Genomic DNA, 19,345 nt, shown 5'->3' on the forward strand with positions numbered 1-19,345 from the left:
TTCCCTGTCCTCTCGCAGAACTATCTGCTGCACACTTCTCGATGGCCACTTCTTTCTACTGGAGTTCGTATTTCGTCACTGTCACCTTTCTGCAAGCTTTTGTTTCAACTCTCTATATCCTTCTTCCAAGATATACACATCCTTTGCGTACCTTCTAGGTTTTATTTGTTTATGACTCTTTCACACAACCTACCTTTCCATGAAAGGGGTGGGGGGAAGGGACATCTCAAATTGGACTACAAAAATCATCTAAGCTACAGCGCATGCGCGCCACGCGAGGTTTGAATATCCTTTCGCTCTCTTATGACACCGGCCTTCGTTAACGTTAGTATGTTAACCTTACCTGTGTGGGTAATAAACGGAAAAGACTTCTCGAACAAGTTATGCAAAAAGTAATTACGTTTCCATTTCGATCAAAAATTAATACTTAAAAGAACAGTTGTCTAACCTGGCCGCGAAAAAAAAAATTTAGTTTCACGTTTTTAGAATTCACAAAATTGCGAGTTAAAATTTACACAAACGTCAGTTTTACAATTTGTAAGTGCACGACGAATCCGGTGGCGTAAAAGGGCGGGAGGCGCGCATGTGCTGTAACTAAGGTGACCTTTTGTAGGACAGTTTGAGGTTTACCCTGGCTGGATGGACCACAAGTGTCTTTTATCAAATTTTTCGTCTGGATGTTCCCTGTAGTACTGTGGTACGTCGTAAACAGTTATTGTTTACACCCCGAAGGCAGACAAATAAATCGCACAGACACAGTGAATATTCAGTTAGAAACGTAATTGCAATAAGCAGTTAATGTCACCTTCATAAAATCCGCAATAACGTGCTTCCAAAATTATTATAAACTCCAAATTCCTTGTCTGTCTATTTCCGTATGAGTCTTTCTGTTAACTGAGTTGTGTAACTGTGTTGGTGCAGTCTGCGAGGACGGAGGAGCAGCTGACGTCACAGCTACAGGGCCTGCGAGACCAGTGCAACCTGAAGAAGTCCAGCCTCCAGGACCACGTCAGCAGCCTGGAGGTCCTCAGGGATGAGGTAAGCCTTCCTCAGAGACTACTTACTCCATCATAGATGAAAAACATTCGCTAAAGTTCACTGGACAGAACGCCACTCTCGTGGCATCTCAAAACTAACAACAGGCTTAACAGGCGCCTTTCTATGTAGTAGAGCGCAGAATCAGAAGTCACAGAAGGAATAATAGCTTCTATCAGATGATTATTACCATCACATTCACAACAATCATAAATTACGTATTATTTGGCGAAACGCTAAACATCGCTCGAAACAATGTATTTTAACACACATAATACTTACAGAGTGACTTTCCCAAAATAGAAGTTGCTGTATTTTCATACATTCTTCTCTTATTCAGCATTAAAGTGTACATATGTAGTTTCAATGAGGTGACTGAAACACGGAAGAGTGGGAGTGTAGACACACTCGATAAAGGCAATGTGGACACACGTAGTCCTTTTCGTTGTACTATGCGTGGTTATAATTAAACTGATGGAGTTTCGAGTGCTGCGGTGCGGGCTGTATACGTCGCAGAACACTGAAACATCATTAATTGTTCATTAATCGGTGCGCTCGCAAAGTATGATGAAAAATAATAGTTCCACTATTTGCCACCAGGTGAAAATATGGCGCTGTTAGTAGTTAGAATGTGTGATGTGTGTGTGTGTGTGTGTGTGTGTGTGTGTGTGTGTGTGTGTGTGCAGAAAAAGGGGAGAACGATCAAACACATGATATCGGTGGTTCTGGCACCTTCACGAGAAGGTTTCTGTTGGATAAGTTGTTATTACTGTTCCCGTGGGCAACAATCCCTAGAATCGCTTCATTCAACTTCTGGGTTCTGTCGCTTTCAGAGAAGGCTATTCAAAATTGGCATGCTGAATTTCGTCATGTTCGTTCTTTCAGCTGTGACGAATTTCGTGAAGTTGTACCAAAATCAGCTTTTCTTCCGAAGAACTACGATACTATGTGTCACAAGGTCAACATGAGATTTACTGTGACGTATGTACAATATGAATGAAGCTCAGGCTCGTAAGAAGCTGATGTAAGAAAATGCTCAAAAAATTCGACCGTCGAAGTGCAACATCGTAACAGAAGACGAAACATGTACATATTCACACCAGCCAAAAAGTAAGCTAACAGCCAGCTTTTTCGGTATTTGGAGGTGAACCGAAACCAATGAAACTGGTTCGCCCACGAAACATTCTCAAGGAAAGTGATTGCTTCTTCATTTTATTACATTGGACACGTGGTGACCATTCCTTTAAAGTAGATTCAGTCACGTCATGCAAAACTAGACGTGTGCATGATGTGTTGCATGCGTACGATGTTAGGCTTTGCTCGGTCCTTCTTGGGACCACTCAGTACATTGTGCCGTTCCTTTAGCAGTGGGCAGCCAGCGACAGAACTCCGCTCACAAGCGAGAGCAACGTAGAAGTCTTGGCCTTCATTGCTTAAAAGGATCGAAGTACAGTTAGGTCTGAATGCTAATGTTTGCTACAAGTCATTGGTGAAATCAGGGGAAAAGTTGAAAACGTCATATCATTCATCATCACGGCAGTCCAAGCTGTCAGAGGCTCTGTCAAACAGTCGGTTATTTGACGGAGAAAAACTTCGAATTGATGCTTAATCACCCATATTAACATAATGTATCGACTAATGACTTTGATTTTTTCCTCTTATGTCACGCAAATAATAAGTGAGCAAAGATTTTCATCCGTCCCAAGAGCCTGTTAAAGCCTTCTAAAACCATGTCTTCGACATATCAATATGAGTGGAAATTAATGTTTCCAGAATTAGCCGAATGCATGCGGAAGCATCTAAATTGTAAAGACAAATATTTTTAGAGACAATAAAACGGTTTGCACCGCCAACAAGAACAGCTTTGCCACTTTTTTTCTCTTTCTTACAGATGATGTACAAACTGATACATAAAAAATATCTAAGATGGTTATAAATCATTAGGCTTGACCTCTAGTTTCAGTCTCTGGAAACTAGAGAAATAAATGAACTATTTTTACATTAAAAATTTGCAAACAGCGATGGCTAAGTTACCTCAAAACAGGTCAACTTTGCAAACTGTGTTAAAACAACCAACGCCAGAGAAGAGATTATTTATATTTTGAATACTCTTTATTGGGAAATAAGTACCGGTCCTTTAGAATTCAGAGAAAATTCTGGAATGTTCGTCAGAAAAGACAGATCTTCCCCATATTTTATTGTACGTGTGAAGTATATACATAATTTCTTGCACATTGAGTAAATCTTCATAAAGAGTGTTAGGGAAATAAAACTGTTTCCCTCCATCAGCCGGCTGGAGTGGCAGTTCTAGGTGCTACAGTCTGGAACCGTGCGACCGCTACGGTCGCAGGTTCGAATCCAGCCTCGGGCATGGATGTGCGTAATGTCCTTAGGTTAGTTAGGTTTAAGTAGTTCTAAGTTCTAGGGGACTGATGACCTCAGCTGCTAAGTCCCATAGTGCTCAGAGCCATTAGAACCCTCCATCAGCTGTTCGAAGAGATGAGACCTAGAACTCACCTTCTACACAGAACTGACAAGGGCCGGTTTGAGGGTCTCTTCTTCCTCATCATTATTCAATGCAGTTTGGCGCCCTGTTGTCTCTTAATGGTTCCAAGCATAATAGTATACCTTTCAACTGCTTTTCCACTGCTCATTTTCTTACTAAACATTGCACAGACATAAGTGCAGAGCAATATATCGTTACAATGGTACCCGAGAACTCTCAGCTTGGTCCTGATCCATCTTGAAATTTTAACATGTCAAATAGGAAGAGAAACGAGCTACCTGAGTTGAATTACGGAAGTACTGGAAAAAATTATAATATTCGTAGTTGGCAATATTGTCTTGTTTCTATTGAATATCATGGTGCAACGCTGCCGAATAATGTGAAACATAATATGGATACAAGTATCTAAAACGCAATTCTGAAAGGCAGTTGTATCCTCTACTAAGCAAAACAAGTATTTTTTTACTCAAATATGAATTAATAGGCAAGGAACTTACGTAGACAAAAAAGCCTCGAAGATAAAAAGAAAAAAAAATACTGTAAACAGGTGATAACGCCGAAATCACGCAAAATCGCCGTTATAACGAGGGTAATCCCAAAAGTAAGGTCTCCTATTTTTTTATAAGTACATAGACCTGTTTATTTCTACAGTGGTTTACATCAGTTTACAGCTTGAACATTTAGCTATTTTTCGACATAATCACCAATCCTGTCGATGCATTTTTGTAGACGCTGTTGCGGTTTTTGTATGCCCATGTCATACTAGCTCGCCGCCATGCTGTTCAGAAAGTTATGAACATCTTCTTTCACCTCGTCGTCGGAACTGAATCGCTTTCCTGCCAAATGTTCAGTGATAGTCACTGGGCGCCATGTCAGGACTATAGGGTGGGTGGGTGATTGTTCCACTGAAACCGTTGAGGGAGAACAACGGTTTGCCGAGCGATGTGTGGGCGAGCGTTGTCATGGAGAATGTGTACACCCTTGCTCAACATTCCTCTTCTCCGGTTCTGAATTGCCCGTTTGAGTTTTGCAGAGTATCACAGTACCTGTCAGCGTTAATTGTCGTCCTAGTGGGCACAAAGTCGACCAACAATACTCCTTTCCGATCCCAAAAAACGGTTGTCATGACTTTACCAGCAGACGGTGTTTGTTCGAATTTCCGCGGCTTTGGCGAAGAAGGATGCCGCCACTGCCGTTATTGTTGCTTGGTCTCAGGCGTAAAGTGGTATGGCCAGGTTTCGTCACCCGTGACAATTAAGGCCAGAAAGTTGTCCTGTTCGGCTACAAGGCGGTGGAGAAATGCGCAGGGAGCATCAACTAGTTGCCATGTGGTCCTCAGTCAGCATACGCGGCACCCATCTTGCGCACACCTTCTGGAAGTTCAACGTTTCCGTTAAAATTCTGTGAGAGGTGCTTACGAACATTTTTGATATCCATGCACGACTCACCATACACTTCCGTCAATTGGCGATGGATTTCAATCGGCGCAGTGCCCTTTCCGTTCAAAAACCGAGTAACTACGCGCAATTCGCACATGGCGGTAACATACAACGGGGACTCCATTCTCAACGGCTGCCAAGCCAAGACAGCTCAGCGCGGCGTGCGCATGTTTACGCACAGCTCGTGAAGCACTCTTCATAACAGTGTGACCAACTGCCACACAAACGGAGTTCTGTACTCATAAAAGAATAGGACACCTTACTTTTGGGATTACCCTCGTAAACGTTAATTTTAATTGCCTCGTTAATGTATTTTACGTGCGATGCGAACAGTGGTGCCTCTATTGGTTAGGTCAGGAACTTCACAGAGCGCTAAATACACTGGTGTGTAAAACTGAAGGAAGAAATTGACTTTTGCATGATGTGACACTGTGGAGTAACATAGCTCAATGGAACTTGGACCTTACATATTAGCAACTTGTAGTCAGAGGATAATTGAAAGATACATGCAATGAGACGGAAATACTGACACTTTTGTCCAAAGACAATAATTATAATGAAGTCACTGAGATCCATGATGGCTCCATGGACTTTATAAAGTCCAGGACATGGTTCTTAACGGAGTGTGTGATCACCATAGACAAAAATGCATGTTTTGCAACATGCTCCCATGTTGGTCACAAGGTTGTTACGGAGTTCTTACGGAAGGGCCTTCCATTGCTCCAGTGCCGCAGTTGACAACTGCTGGACGTTCGTTTATGCATGTAGAGGTTCTGCAATACGTCACCCCCAATGTATCTCTCACATGCTCCGTGGGATTTAAATTGGAGGAACGGGCAGACCAGTAAATACACCAAATATCCTCTCGTTCCAAGAGCTACTCCTCCTCCACTGTTCAATGCAGCCATGCATTGTCATCCATGAAAACAAAATCAGGGCTGAATGCATCCCAGAAAAGACACACCTGGGGAAGGAGTACACTGTCACAATAACATTGACCAGTGAATGTACAGTGTTCAAAGAATTGGAGGTCAGTATACTCATGCAAAATTATACTTCCCCACACGATAACACCTGTACGACCATAACAATAATGTTTGACAGTGTTATTGGGTGCACTACTTGTTCCCACCTCCCACCATGTGAGAGTGAGTCCAAAATCACTAACCAGACTGAATCTGCTCTCATCTGAGAAGGGCCTGCAACCCCACTACTCGCTGGTCCAGTCTCTGTGCTCTTGGCACTCGCGCAAACGGTGTCACTGATACGCGAGTGTCAACGAAACATGATATACTGGTCGTCAGGCAAAGTGACCACCTCCATTCAGTTGCCGTGCAACTGTAGAGTGTGAAATAGCATCCAACGCAGTTCAGTAAAATGTGACTGCAATTACACCTGCTGTTGAACGTGGGTCACTTCTTGCGTATTGCACAATGTTGCAGTCATCTGCTGCTGTAGCTGACCAAGGTCGACAACTTACTCTCCTTCGTGCGGCAGTATATGTGGTCTGGAATGCTTCCCATGCACGTGAAACAATGCTATGAACAATTACAGGGTTACACTCGTCACACTTCATCCTTCTTCCAGTTTTCCAATCATTCTTCCCCAAGTGAAGTCATCCATATGTTGTCTCCATGCCGTATTGAAATGAAGAAAACTGCCACAGTGCATCATAATGGCTCTCTGAGTGATACAAATTGTCTTTTTCCTTTCCTTCAGCTGCCTCCATGTTGTGGGGCCGGGCCCATTTGGCACTACAGTTACTCTTACGTCACACCATGTGGTGTTCAATTTTCTGTTCATGACTGGAAGACCTATGGCAACATGCTCCCACTCTTTCATTAATTTGCACCCAGTAGTTAATATATTATTTTATCTAGCTCGTCCTTCAGTTTTGCAGAGCAGTGTGCAATCATTTTCAAAAACTGGCAAAGTTGAGACACATGGCAAAGTTGTCCCAGCTGACAGTGCAGAAAACAAGTTTTTTCATTGTTTCTGTAAAAACTGATTTGGCTGCCCTCGTAATATACTCATAATGAAGCATGGACACAGGTGCAGCTGCTATCAGAGAAGAAGAGTGACCTGGAGCGGCGCATTCGCACACTGCTGGAGGAGCGGGATGCCATCAGGGCAGCCCTGGAGGATGCCACAGACCGTGTCGTGCTGCTCGAGCACCAGGTGCGCGACCAGGAGATGCAGGTGAGTTGCAAATCTATACACCACTCTCTTATTTCATATCACCTGACAAAGTGAACTGGTGGCCTGAGACGATGGCAGCACCGTCGTTTATACACACAAAAATAGGAAGGGGAGACAGTAACAGCATACACTACAGTCTTCTTACAAGTGGAGTGCTGCCACACGGTACACGTCTGTATGCCAATGCACAGCATAATATGAATCAAACACAGGCCAATACTTTTGTTTCACAATACTCGTCACACACTAATATGATGGGCATTCAATAAGTAATGCAACACAATTTTTTGCTAGGCCAGTTGACAGAACGAGGAATTTGTTATGGGACATCATGGAATATATCTGCTTCAATCCCTATAGGTTCATGAAGTTATGTTAGGTGACAGTGCTATATGTAGCCTTCAAAATGGCGTCTGTAATGGAGCTGCGTTCAAAGCAGAGAGATGCCATTGAGTTACTTTTGTCAGAAAACCAGAGCATCACAGATATTAATAGGCACTTGCAGATTGTTTACTGAGACCTGGCAGTGAACAAAAGCACAGTGACTCATTGGGTGAGGCCCCTGTCATCATCACAACAAGGTCACACAAAACTCTCCCATCTCCTGCATGCTGGCTGGCCACCCACAGCTATGACTCCTGCAATGTTGGAACATGTGGACAATCTCATTTGAGATGATCAACAGATCACAATCAGACATCTTGCTGCTCAATTGGACATCTCTGTTGGTAGTGTGACACACTCGTCCAACAGCTGGGATACTCAATGATGTGTACCCGCTGGGTTCCTCGTAGCCTTGTGGAAGACCGTAAAGAGCAACGAAGGACCATCTGTGTGAAGTTGATTGTGTGTTAAGAGAGTGATTGTGACAATATCTTGTCGAACATCTTCACAGGTGTTGAAATGTGGGTTCATCACTTCAAACTCGAAACAATCTGTGGAGTGGCACCACATCACCTCTCCTCCAAATAAAAAGTTCAAAGCTGCACCCTTAGTCAGTAAAGTCATGGTGACAGTCTTCTGGTATACTGAAGACAATATTCTGTTTCATATCTTCACTAATAGTGCAATGATAAACTCTAAAGTTTACTGGGCTGCCCTGAGGAAATTGAAGAAATTACTTCAGCATGTTCACTACCACAAAAATGCAAATGAACTTCTCCTTGTTCGTGGCAACACAAATAATGCAAGATCTCACACAAGTCTGCACACCCGAGAGGACCTCACAAAACTTCATTGGGCTGTTCTTCCTCATTCATTCTACATCTCAGATCTTGCACCTCTGACTTCATCTGTTTGGCCCAATGAAGGCCGGAAGCAGTACATGGATGATAGGGGAGATTATTGGTGCAGAAAGACCGTGGCTCTGACATTGAGCAGAAGACTGGTAACATGCGGGCACACAGGCCCCCTCAGTAAGGCAGCAGGAGGCCATCACACTGAATGAAGATTATGCTGAAAAATAGGGTTTTGTAACGAAAAGAGTGGGGAATAATATGGGGTATTGGAATCGTGAATAAAAGCCTCCTGCTTTCAGAAAATTAATGTGTTGTATCACTTATTGAATGCCCCTTGTAGTTTGACATAATTTACACTGATGAGGCAAAACATTATCACCATCTGCCTAACAGTTTTTTGGTCTTCCTTGAAAACCACATTAAAGCAATGATTCTGTGTGGCCTGGATTCGACAAGTCCTTACTAGATTTGTGGAGTTATGTGGCATCAAATGTTTATGCAAAGGCCACCCAATTCTCATAAATTACAGGCTGCTGGTTTGTAAGCACAGAGTTGGCTCTCAGTAGAGTCCCATCGAGCACAAATCAGATTTGGAGGGCAAAAAATAAGTGTGAGTTTACTATTATACTCCTCAAACCACTGTAGCATGATTATAGCTCTGTGATATAGACAGTTATCCCACTGGAAATTCCATTGCCATCAGAGAAGACACTAAGCAGGAAATGGATGCAGGTGGCTGCAATGATGTTCACATAGCCTTTGATTACTACTGTAGGTCCTGTAACAGCCCAGGTAAATGTCCCCCATAGCATTATGCTGCCCCCATCAGCCTTTGTGGTGGAGCACATCTTCTGAACAGTGATTTGCCCTGTTAATGGCATATCCTGGCACAACCCTCAACATGGTGTAACAAAAAATGTGATTCGTCCAACCAGACACACATTTCCATTGATTTATGGTCTAATATTGATGATCCTATGCCAACTGTTGTAATTAATGATGTCATTATCAAAGCTAAACACACAGGATACATCCTCTGTGGAGATCCATGTTCAGCAGTGTGTGCCAAACAGTGTAATGTACCTGCACTGTCATCAGATGAGCCAAAGATTGCTGCCTATCCAGCTTTACAGACTGGGTAAGCCCCCAGCCTCTGTAGTATGTGGTGAGATGTGGATCCAAACACTTTATCACCTACCTGCAGTTTCGCCACCCTTCATCCACTTTCCATAGTGCTAACAACAGTAGCACGTGAGGAGGCAACCCAAAATGTTGTTTCTGAGATGGTCGTTCCCAGCTGCTGGACCGTAACAGTCTTCTCTTTGTCAAAGTTGCTTATGTCAGTAGATTTCCCTTTTTAATGATTCTCTATTCATTTCTTCTACTCTTATATTCAATCCATGCCAACATACCTGCAATGCTGCCAGATGGCATTCAGTTTCATGAACAGCAGCTGTCATAATGCTTTGGCTCATCAATGTATTAACAGTGTAATGTGTATTATTTCACATTTTGAGCTATACCGTATGATTTGCACATTATTACTACAATTAAAGTTCAGTTCTTTGCAACAAAAGGTGTGAAATCATCACAGATTTTGTATTTCTTTGTATGGTTCATAATATCACAAATTCATTCATGTTGTCAATGAGGTATCTGTTGTGTTGTGCACATTACTTAGTCTTCTTTGAGGTTAATATTTGAATACCACTCTAAGCATCAATTCCTTACTGCCATAATTTTTAGATCATAGTGCTAATTTTTCCATGTATATTCTGGCCTGCACAGAAGCTCTTTTTTTTCCTTTTCAGCATCAATTAATTTAATGATATTAATAACAGCCTGCCAAAACTGCTCATGATGACAGTTTCTGTAATCACTTTTTGTACTTGCACTATGAGGTAACCTTGCACACTCCTTTGAACTGGAATGTGGTTGTACCGAGTCATGTGATCAAGCAAGAATGCACTACAGCCAGGCCTGTCGTTTGCTGTGTCGAGTAGCAGTGCTCTTGTTTTGAAACTCTTTTGTTCCCAAACTTGCCAACCCCTTGCCAGTAGGCCACTCTGGCATCGCCACAACAGTAAACATACTTTTCCAACCTTCGTGTCTAGCAAAATTGGAAATACACCCATATGCACATTTTATCTAAAATCTTCCTACCTCAGATTTCCAATGTATTTCTTACTTTCTGAGGTTTAGACAGCCATTTGGTGCTGAACTATTTTGATGCATCCTTGCCATACTTTTCAGTGAAGGCACTCTTGGCATAACTTGCATGTTTAATGTGCTTAGTTAAAATGAATTCTCTCTGCTGTAATGTGTAACTTATTTCATCAAAAATTAAATGAGACCATATCTTTAGCAGAAAGAAACATTCTTCCATAAGGTAATACATTCTTCAACACCTTGTAATGTGACCTCACATAATATAGCTTGCATAAAGCAATTGATATTTCTTGCTACTAATCATAATGAAACAAAGAACTAAAACAGTGCATAAATTTACCTGAAACATCATCTTTTCATATTAACTGCATCCACATTTATTTACTTTACACCTGCAAACCACTCTGAAGTTTTCTGCCTCCTCTCACAACTAATTTATCAAAGCCTCTTGAATTGTGTCTTCATCTGCATAAGTCTTACAAAAAAAGGAAATTCTCAATTTTGAAAATGTGAGTTACTTGGCATGATATGTGGACTGCACAATAAATCTGCCAAAACATCCCCTCAAGTCTGAGTGACCTGTCATTTATTTTTAATGTTTCATGATCCACTCCTCTCCCAGGAAGGAACTATTAGTTCCAAAATGTAGGATAGGCTGTGTACTTCTATGTGTGTCTATAGGCAATACTGGCGTTTCTTCTGATAGTAAGTACTGATGTTTAAAATTTTCTTTTTAGGTTGTTCTTGTCCTTTCAAGCATTGATTGTAAAACACAGAGAAATAATTAGTTTGAATATTTGCAATCAACTATTTTTGAAATATAATCACGTGAAGGTTATTCCTGAACAATTACTTTACTTTCAGTTATTCACTCATCATCATCACCATCATCATCACCATCATCATTTAAGACTGATTATGCCTTTCAGCATTCAGTCTGGAGCATAGCCCCCATTATACAGTTCCTCCATGATCCCCTATTCAGTGCTAACATTGGTGCCTCTTCTGATGTTAAACCTATTACTTCAAAATCATTCTTAACCGAATCCAGGTACCTTCTCCTCGGTCTGCCCCGACTCCTCCTACCCTCTACTGCTGAATCCATGAGTCTCTTGGGTAACCTTGCTTCTCCCATGCATGTAACATGACCCCACCATCTAAGCCTGTTCGCCCTGACTGCTACATCTATAGAGTTCATTCCCAGTTTTTCTTTGAATTCCTCATTGTGGACACCCTCCTGCCATTGTTCCCATCTACTAGTACCTGCAATCATCCTAGCTACTTTCATATCCGTAACCTCAACCTTGTTGATAAGGTAACCTGAATCCACCCAGCTTTCGCTCCCATACAACAAAGTTGGTCGAAAGATTGAACGGTGCACAGATAACTTAGTCTTGGTACTGACTTCCTTCCTGCAGAAGAGAGTAGATCGTAGCTGAGCGCTCACTGCATTAGCTTTGCTACACCTCGCTTCCAGTTCTTTCACTATGTTGCCATCCTGTGAGAATATGCATCCTAAGTACTTGAAACCGTCCACCTGTTCTAACTTTGTTCCTCCTATTTGGCACTCAATCCGTTTATATTTCTTTCCCACTGACATTACTTTTTTGGAGATGCTTATCTTCATACCATAGCCCTTACATTTCTGATCTAGCTCAGTTATTCACTGTATAATTTATTCATCATCTATGCAACAGTCTGTGACGTTCGCATGCTTTATTTCTTTATTGATAGTTCTTGGTGTCAACGTACTGAGTTGTGATACTGGCTGAAAAATGGGGTGTGGAAGTTCAATACTGACTACTGTAAAAAGTGTAGCCAACAGGTGCACAGTTGCATTTCACAGTTCTATACTTCCACTGTTCACAACCCCCCAGTGTACACAGTTAATATGGACAGTGCACTATTGTTTAACTTTCGATAAACCTCATTAATAGTTTTCAGACAAACATCAACATACCGCTACCATAGATTACTGTTGAATATCTATGTGCAGTAAAAAGCTAACCACATAGTTCACAAGTCTTGCAGAATATTACAGTATGTATTGAATAGACACTGTCATTGTTTTAACACACAGCCTATTACACTTAGTTCACAGTTAAGTTGATGTATTGTTGTTGTTCCAACCAACACAGGTTCATCGTCTGAAACTCTACTGGGGACTGTCTCGGGACAAAAAATTGGGCCCTTATATGCCCTCACAATAATAGGCACTGAAACTATACATTTTTTGATGTTTAATTTACAGTAATTACAATTAAAACTTAACTCATTCAATTAACTGAATAAATTGAAAAATTCTGTCTTTTTAGCAGCTCCTTCTACTACAAGAGTTAGCCTGAATTATTTGTTTAAATGATGAAATTCACAGATATACACTCCTGGAAATGGAAAAAAGAACACATTGTCAGACCCACCATACTTGCTCCGGACACTGCGAGAGGGCTGTACAAGCAATGATCACACGCACGGCACAGCGGACACACCAGGAACCGCGGTGTTGGCCGTCGAATGGCGCTAGCTGCGCAGCATTTGTGCACCGCCGCCATCAGTGTCAGCCAGTTTGCCGTGGCATACGGAGCTCCATCGCAGTCTTTAACACTGGTAGCATGCCGCGACAGCGTAGACGTGAACCGTATGTGCAGTTGACGGACTTTGAGCGAGGGCGTATAGTGGGCATGCGGGAGGCCGGGTGGACGTACCGCCGAATTGCTCAACACGTGGGGCGTGAGGTCTCCACAGTACATCGATGTTGTCGCCAGTGGTCGGCGGAAGGTGCACGTGCCCGTCGGCCTGGGACCGGACCGCAGCGACGCACGGATGCACGCCAAGACCGTAGGATCCTACGCAGTGCCGTAGGGGACCACACCGCCACTTCCCAGCAAATTAGGGACACTGTTGCTCCTGGGGTATCGGCGAGGACCATTCGCAACCGTCTCCATGAAGCTGGGCTACGGTCCCGCACACCGTTAGGCCGTCTTCCGCTCACGCCCCAACTTCGTGCAGCCCGCCTCCAGTGGTGTCGCGACAGGCGTGAATGGAGGGACGAATGGAGACGTGTCGTCTTCAGCGATGAGAGTCGCTTCTGCCTTGGTGCCAATGATGGTCGTATGCGTGTTTGGCGCCGTGCAGGTGAGCGCCACAATCAGGACTGCATACGACCAAGGCACACAGGGCCAACACCCGGCATCATGGTGTGGGGAGCGATCTCCTACATTGGCCGTACACCACTGGTGATCGTCGAGGGGACACTGAATAGTGCACGGTACATCCAAACCGTCATCGAACCCATCGTTCTACCATTCCTAGACCGGCAAGGGAACTTGCTGTTCCAACAGGACAATGCACGTCCGCATGTATCCTGTGCCACCCAACGTGCTCTAGAAGGTGTAAGTCAACTACCCTGGCCAGCAAGATCTCCGGATCTGTCCCCCACTGAGCATGTTTGGGACTGGATGAAGCGTCGTCTCACGCGGTCTGCACGTCCAGCACGAACGCTGGTCCAACTGAGGCGCCAGGTGGAAATGGCATGGCAAGCCGTTCCACAGGACTACATCCAGCATCTCTACGATCGTCTCCATGGGAGAATAGCAGCCTGCATTGCTGCAAAAGGTGGATATACACTGTACTAGTGCCGACATTGTGCATGCTCTGTTGCCTGTGTCTATGTGCCTGTGGTTGTGTCAGTGTGATCATGTGATGTATCTGACCCCAGGAATGTGTCAATAAAGTTTCCCCTTCCTGGGACAATGAATTCACGGTGTTCTTATTTCAATTTCCAGGAGTGTAGTTATGCAAACAATACTTTGGACAAAACTGGTAATTACTTTGGAATTAATTAAGAGCTGGCTATGCTAACATGTTTTCTCATAGAGCCAAATAAATACTTAAAGAATGCCAGTGTTTCACTTTGCAAATGTTTACAATTAGTATAGAATTTATATTTGTTTATAAGTCAACAATAGAAATTAAGTTATGAAAGAATTATTGATTTCACCCTATAATGAAAGCTATTAACTAGAAATAATCAGAATAAATTAGATAATCAATTACATAGACAAAACTAAGCACAAAACTTTAAAACTGAGGGCCAACCTTTCTCTTTTATGAAAAGCAGATTATATTTATGTATGTTAATGGTAATTAGTTAAAAGTGAAAAAACTAATTTAAGGAGGCAGATGTCAAAACAAGAGGGGAAGTAAATGTATCCCAGCTTGCTTCGTCATAAGTTGCACAGTGATACGAAAGATATGAACAAACCTTATTTGTGTTACAGCTAAGGAATGCACAACGGGAACTTGATCACCTCAGAACAGCAAATGGCTCCCTTGGTGAGAGACTGGAAGCACTCGCATCCACAGCAGCAGCGTCCTCAAATAACAGCTCTGGAGTTGCCGGCCATCGCTCCTTACTTGCCGAAATGGAGTGTGAAAATGAAGCCAATGGAGAAGCATCACCACTCCTTGGAACACTTACACCAGATGCGGTAGGTACATTTCAAAACAGAGCATTTATTGATGTAGTTCAGTGGTGATTTCAATTATCTGTATATTCATCATCACAGCATATCATCTAGGTACAATGTATTCATATTGCAAACATCTGACACAATAGAGAAAATTTTCTTGGAGTTAAAATACCCTTTTTCTTAGATACAGAAGTGACAAATTGCATGTGAATTTTGAACTTCTGTTTTGTGCTCAAAGCTGTTTCCTTATCTATGTTTGCTGTCTAATATGTTATTGGGAAACATGGTTATGCCTTGAGCAAACACAATTCCTTCTTGTTTTACTATCCATACATGCTTTGGAGAAGTTTCTCCATCTTCAGTGGGTTTCATTTAGCATCTGTTGAACACCATACAAAGAATTTATACATTGCGATATTTAGCAGTTTGTGAGATTATATTATTTACATTACTATAACCATTGACAGAAATATTAACATGAAGAATAAATGTATACTTTATTATTACCTATTGGTGTTTGTAAGTCTACTTGGTATTTGCAGCACTGCTATAATTATTGCTTTCAGAATTTCATCTCTAATTAATAAGCATTTATCAACTTTTTAAACATAGTTTCTCAGTTGTTTTATGCATACTATGATATTATCGATTTTTCAGTTTTATTTTCTCCCCCTTTTTATATTGCACTACTATTATGTTACGTCGTTAACAAAGATTCGTTGTTTTACTCTTGAACTAGTGTTTTTGAGGTTGCGGTACCATTTGAAAAAATGTGTTGTGATGTATGCTGATATTGATTAGGTTTTGTGAAATCATAGTCTGCTCCCCCACTCCAATCAACATTTCATGAAGCCTAATCATAATCATGTCAACCCTTTTTTTTAAAAAACACTACTTTAACCTATAAACTTCTAGTCAAAAATAGTAAGTGACAATAGTGCAATAGAAAAAGGGGAAAAAACAAATCTGAAAAATGGATAATATCATACTAGGACTAAAACATTTTTTGCAAAATTACATTAAAAAATGATAAACACTTACTAACTGCAGATGACTTATTGCAAAGCAGTAATTACAGCTGTGCTGCAAATACCAAACAAACTTGTGATACAGTAATAAGGTATACATTCATTCTTCATGTTAATATTTCTGTCAATACTTCACAGTAATGTAAATACTGTGCTCTCAAGAACTGCTAAATCACAATGCATAAATGCTTTGTATATTGTTCAACAGATAGTAAATAAAATTCACTGAAGAGGGAGTAAAACAATACAAAAATGTTTGCTCCAGGCTGAACCACAGTTCCTTATGACATATTTGAACTTCTGGTAGTCAAAATCAGTACACAAACTCTGTAAGGTGCACTGTACAAAATTTTGTGCTATCAGGAAAGTATGTATGTCTTCAGGTGCTATGTTACAATTTAAGTTTTGTTCATCTGTAGAAGGCCATTAAGAAATTATGTTAAGTTTTAATGAGTCATCAGAATAAAGTACACAGAATTGCAAAAATATGAATGTGGATTGAGGATTTGGGGAGGCAAAAGCAATAAAAATGATCAAAACATATGTGGTATAGTTGATACAGTTCAGGGAACTTAACAGCATTGTGAAAAATTATAAGCAGATAGTAAGTAAAACAAATGTATTCAAACTCTTGCTAATGTGAGTGTGCTGGTCAGTGTACATTGTTGTATGATATATTAGCAATAGCAGGGTTCTTAATGGTATGAATTTTATGTTTCAGGTGAAAATTAAAGAAGAAGCTTTCTCAGTTTATTTGCAACTGAGGAGACTATGTGCAGAATGGGACAGGAAAAGAAATGACTCAATAACTTCAGATCCTGAATCATTGCCCATGGACAGTATACCAGTTGACATCTTAAAGGTGAGAACAATTTTACTCATAGCACAGGTCTATTTGTAACTCTGTTTTCTGTCCTAAGCATTCTTTTTTTCTATAAAGTGAGACTTAGCCAATGTATTGAAACACACAACTACACAGCAGACAGGATACTACTTGTGCTCATGACAAAATGCCAAGTATCACACAGGCATATACAAAATTAATAACAATGGCTAGGCTTTTGAAGTGTCGTTCCAGTGTGTTTCATAAGCTAAAGTTTGTAAACCTAGTTTTTATGACCCTGTTTGACACATGAAACATTTATCATATCAAAAGGAGAATTCTCTTAAGAAAGCTATAAAGTTACAATACAGGTCTGTTGGACAATGCCGGCCAGTGTGACCGAGCGGTTCTAGGCGCTTCAGTCCGGAACAGCGCAACCGCTACGGTTGCAGGTTCGAATCCTGCCTTGGGCATGGATGTGTGTGATGTCCTTAGGTTAGTTAGGTTTAAGTAGTTCTAAGATTTTAGGGGACTGATGACCTCAGATGTTAAGTCCCATAGTGCTCGGAACCATTTGAACCATTTTTTTGTTGGACAATATAAACCTTCAGGACAAATGCCAATAATATCAATAATCACAAATAAAAGTACATACACAATCCATGTTTTCTAAACTAGTAGTTTCTTTCTCAGGGAGGAGAGAAGGATAGCATTACGAAGTTTTAAAAGGAAGGTCTCATCACTAAGACCTCAAGGTGAGAGGAATCAAACTTTTGCTTCCCTTGTTCTAATTACAGGGTAGGTCCCTGCCATCCTGCCCTTCCTTCCCCAGTGTATTCCTACCAAGCAAGGTGGTGCAGTGATTAGCTCAGTGGATGTGTGTTCAGAAGTACAGTGGTTCAAATCAGAGTCTGGCCATCCAAATTTGTTTCCTTTGATTTTCCTAAATCATTCTTGGCAAATGCCAGGATGGTTCCTTTGAAAGGGAATGACTGATTTCCTTTTCAGTCTTGAAACATTCTGAGCTTATGTCAATATCTACTGGCCTCAATGTCAACAAGACATTAAACCCTAATCTTCCTTCCTTCCTCAGTCTATCCCTCTCTCTTCCCCAAGAAAGGAACTATTGTTCAGAAAGCTAGGATTGGGAATACTCATTTATATGTATATGTCAGTAGTACTGATATTCCTCGTGAACTTAATCACTGTCCAGCAATTCTGTCTCAAGATTTTCACTATCATTGCAAGACAAATTATATGTAAACTCACCAAGCAAATGCATGCTTTTGTTCTCCTTATCTTCATTGTTTAATGATGCCTAGGAACTGATGGTATCTCATCTTTAAGCAAATATAAATTATATGTTTTGTAAGTAGTGTCACCCAAGTTTGCTAAATATAATGAGAAAATGAGGTGTTACAACAGTTGAGCAGTTTCAAAGGTACCCAGCTCTTGAAAGGGTTATCTTTGCCATGATAATGTTGGAAAATGTGGTGTCACGAGGATGGATGGAGCATATCTTGCAGTTCAGGAATTTAGAACAATAAGAGTGAATCTGTAATGAAAGTGCATTGGAAGTGCGAGAAATGGCATGCAACTTCACATTGTAGTTGGCAACAAAGAACTGTTCAGACAGAATATTACAAGCGATACATCTCATTTCCAAATTTTACTTCTGATCGAAATCTTGGTGCAAAAGCTGCTTGATGAATTTTGAGCATGCATAACAGAGCTCTTTTGTATGAGGAAAACACCTTTTACATTGTGGTAAACATACAATAAATTATGTTGTAGCCATAACAGCATAAGACAGCTGTCCCACCCCTCCCTGTAACATGTGACAAATACTTAGGCTCTTATTACAATGCACCCAGCAGATGAAACTCAGCATAAGCTCTACGAATGCTCTAAGTATATTGATTCACTCCACAAGTGTGCAGAGCACATATGTACTTCAAACTTAACAACAGTTGCTAAGATGTTAAACAATGGTCACCTGTTCATAGCTATTGATTTTTCTTGATTGTTTACTCACTCGTTTATATTTGACTCAGCAAAACCTTTACATTTCTCTTCTGTTTAATTAATGGAAACACAATGGAACACAATGTTCCTACTGTTAATATTTAGTTATCCAGCTAAAGGAAAACTACTGTATGAAAAGAATATTATTAGGTGCAGTCCCTCCCCCATGAACCATGGACCTTGCCATTGGTGTGGAGGCTCGTGTGCCTCAGCAATACAGATTGCCATACCAGAGGTGCAACCACAACAGAGGCGTATCTGTTGAGAGGCGAGACAGATATATGGTTTCTCAAGAGGGGCAGCAGCCTTTTTAGTAGTTGCAGGGACAACAGTCCACATGATTGACTGATCTGGCCTTGTAACATCAGCCAAAATGTCCTTGTTGAGCTGGTGCTGTGAATGGTTGAAAGC

At 41.2% G+C, this 19,345-nt stretch overlaps 1 protein-coding gene across 1 annotated transcript in view; it reads left to right on the top strand.

Moving 5' to 3' along the window:
• Positions 1–19,345, top strand: part of LOC126418966 (bicaudal D-related protein homolog) — a 540,337-nt gene that overhangs the window by 501,341 nt on the left and 19,651 nt on the right. Inside the window, exons 3-6 of the mRNA XM_050086013.1 lie at positions 922–1,038; positions 7,033–7,179; positions 14,867–15,076; positions 16,808–16,948. Of these exons, the coding sequence (XP_049941970.1) occupies positions 922–1,038; positions 7,033–7,179; positions 14,867–15,076; positions 16,808–16,948 (615 nt within the window). The remainder of the gene's footprint in view (positions 1–921; positions 1,039–7,032; positions 7,180–14,866; positions 15,077–16,807; positions 16,949–19,345) is intronic.

Source organism: Schistocerca serialis, chromosome 9 (assembly GCF_023864345.2).
Source record: "Schistocerca serialis cubense isolate TAMUIC-IGC-003099 chromosome 9, iqSchSeri2.2, whole genome shotgun sequence".
NCBI classification, from domain to species: domain Eukaryota; kingdom Metazoa; phylum Arthropoda; class Insecta; order Orthoptera; family Acrididae; genus Schistocerca; species Schistocerca serialis.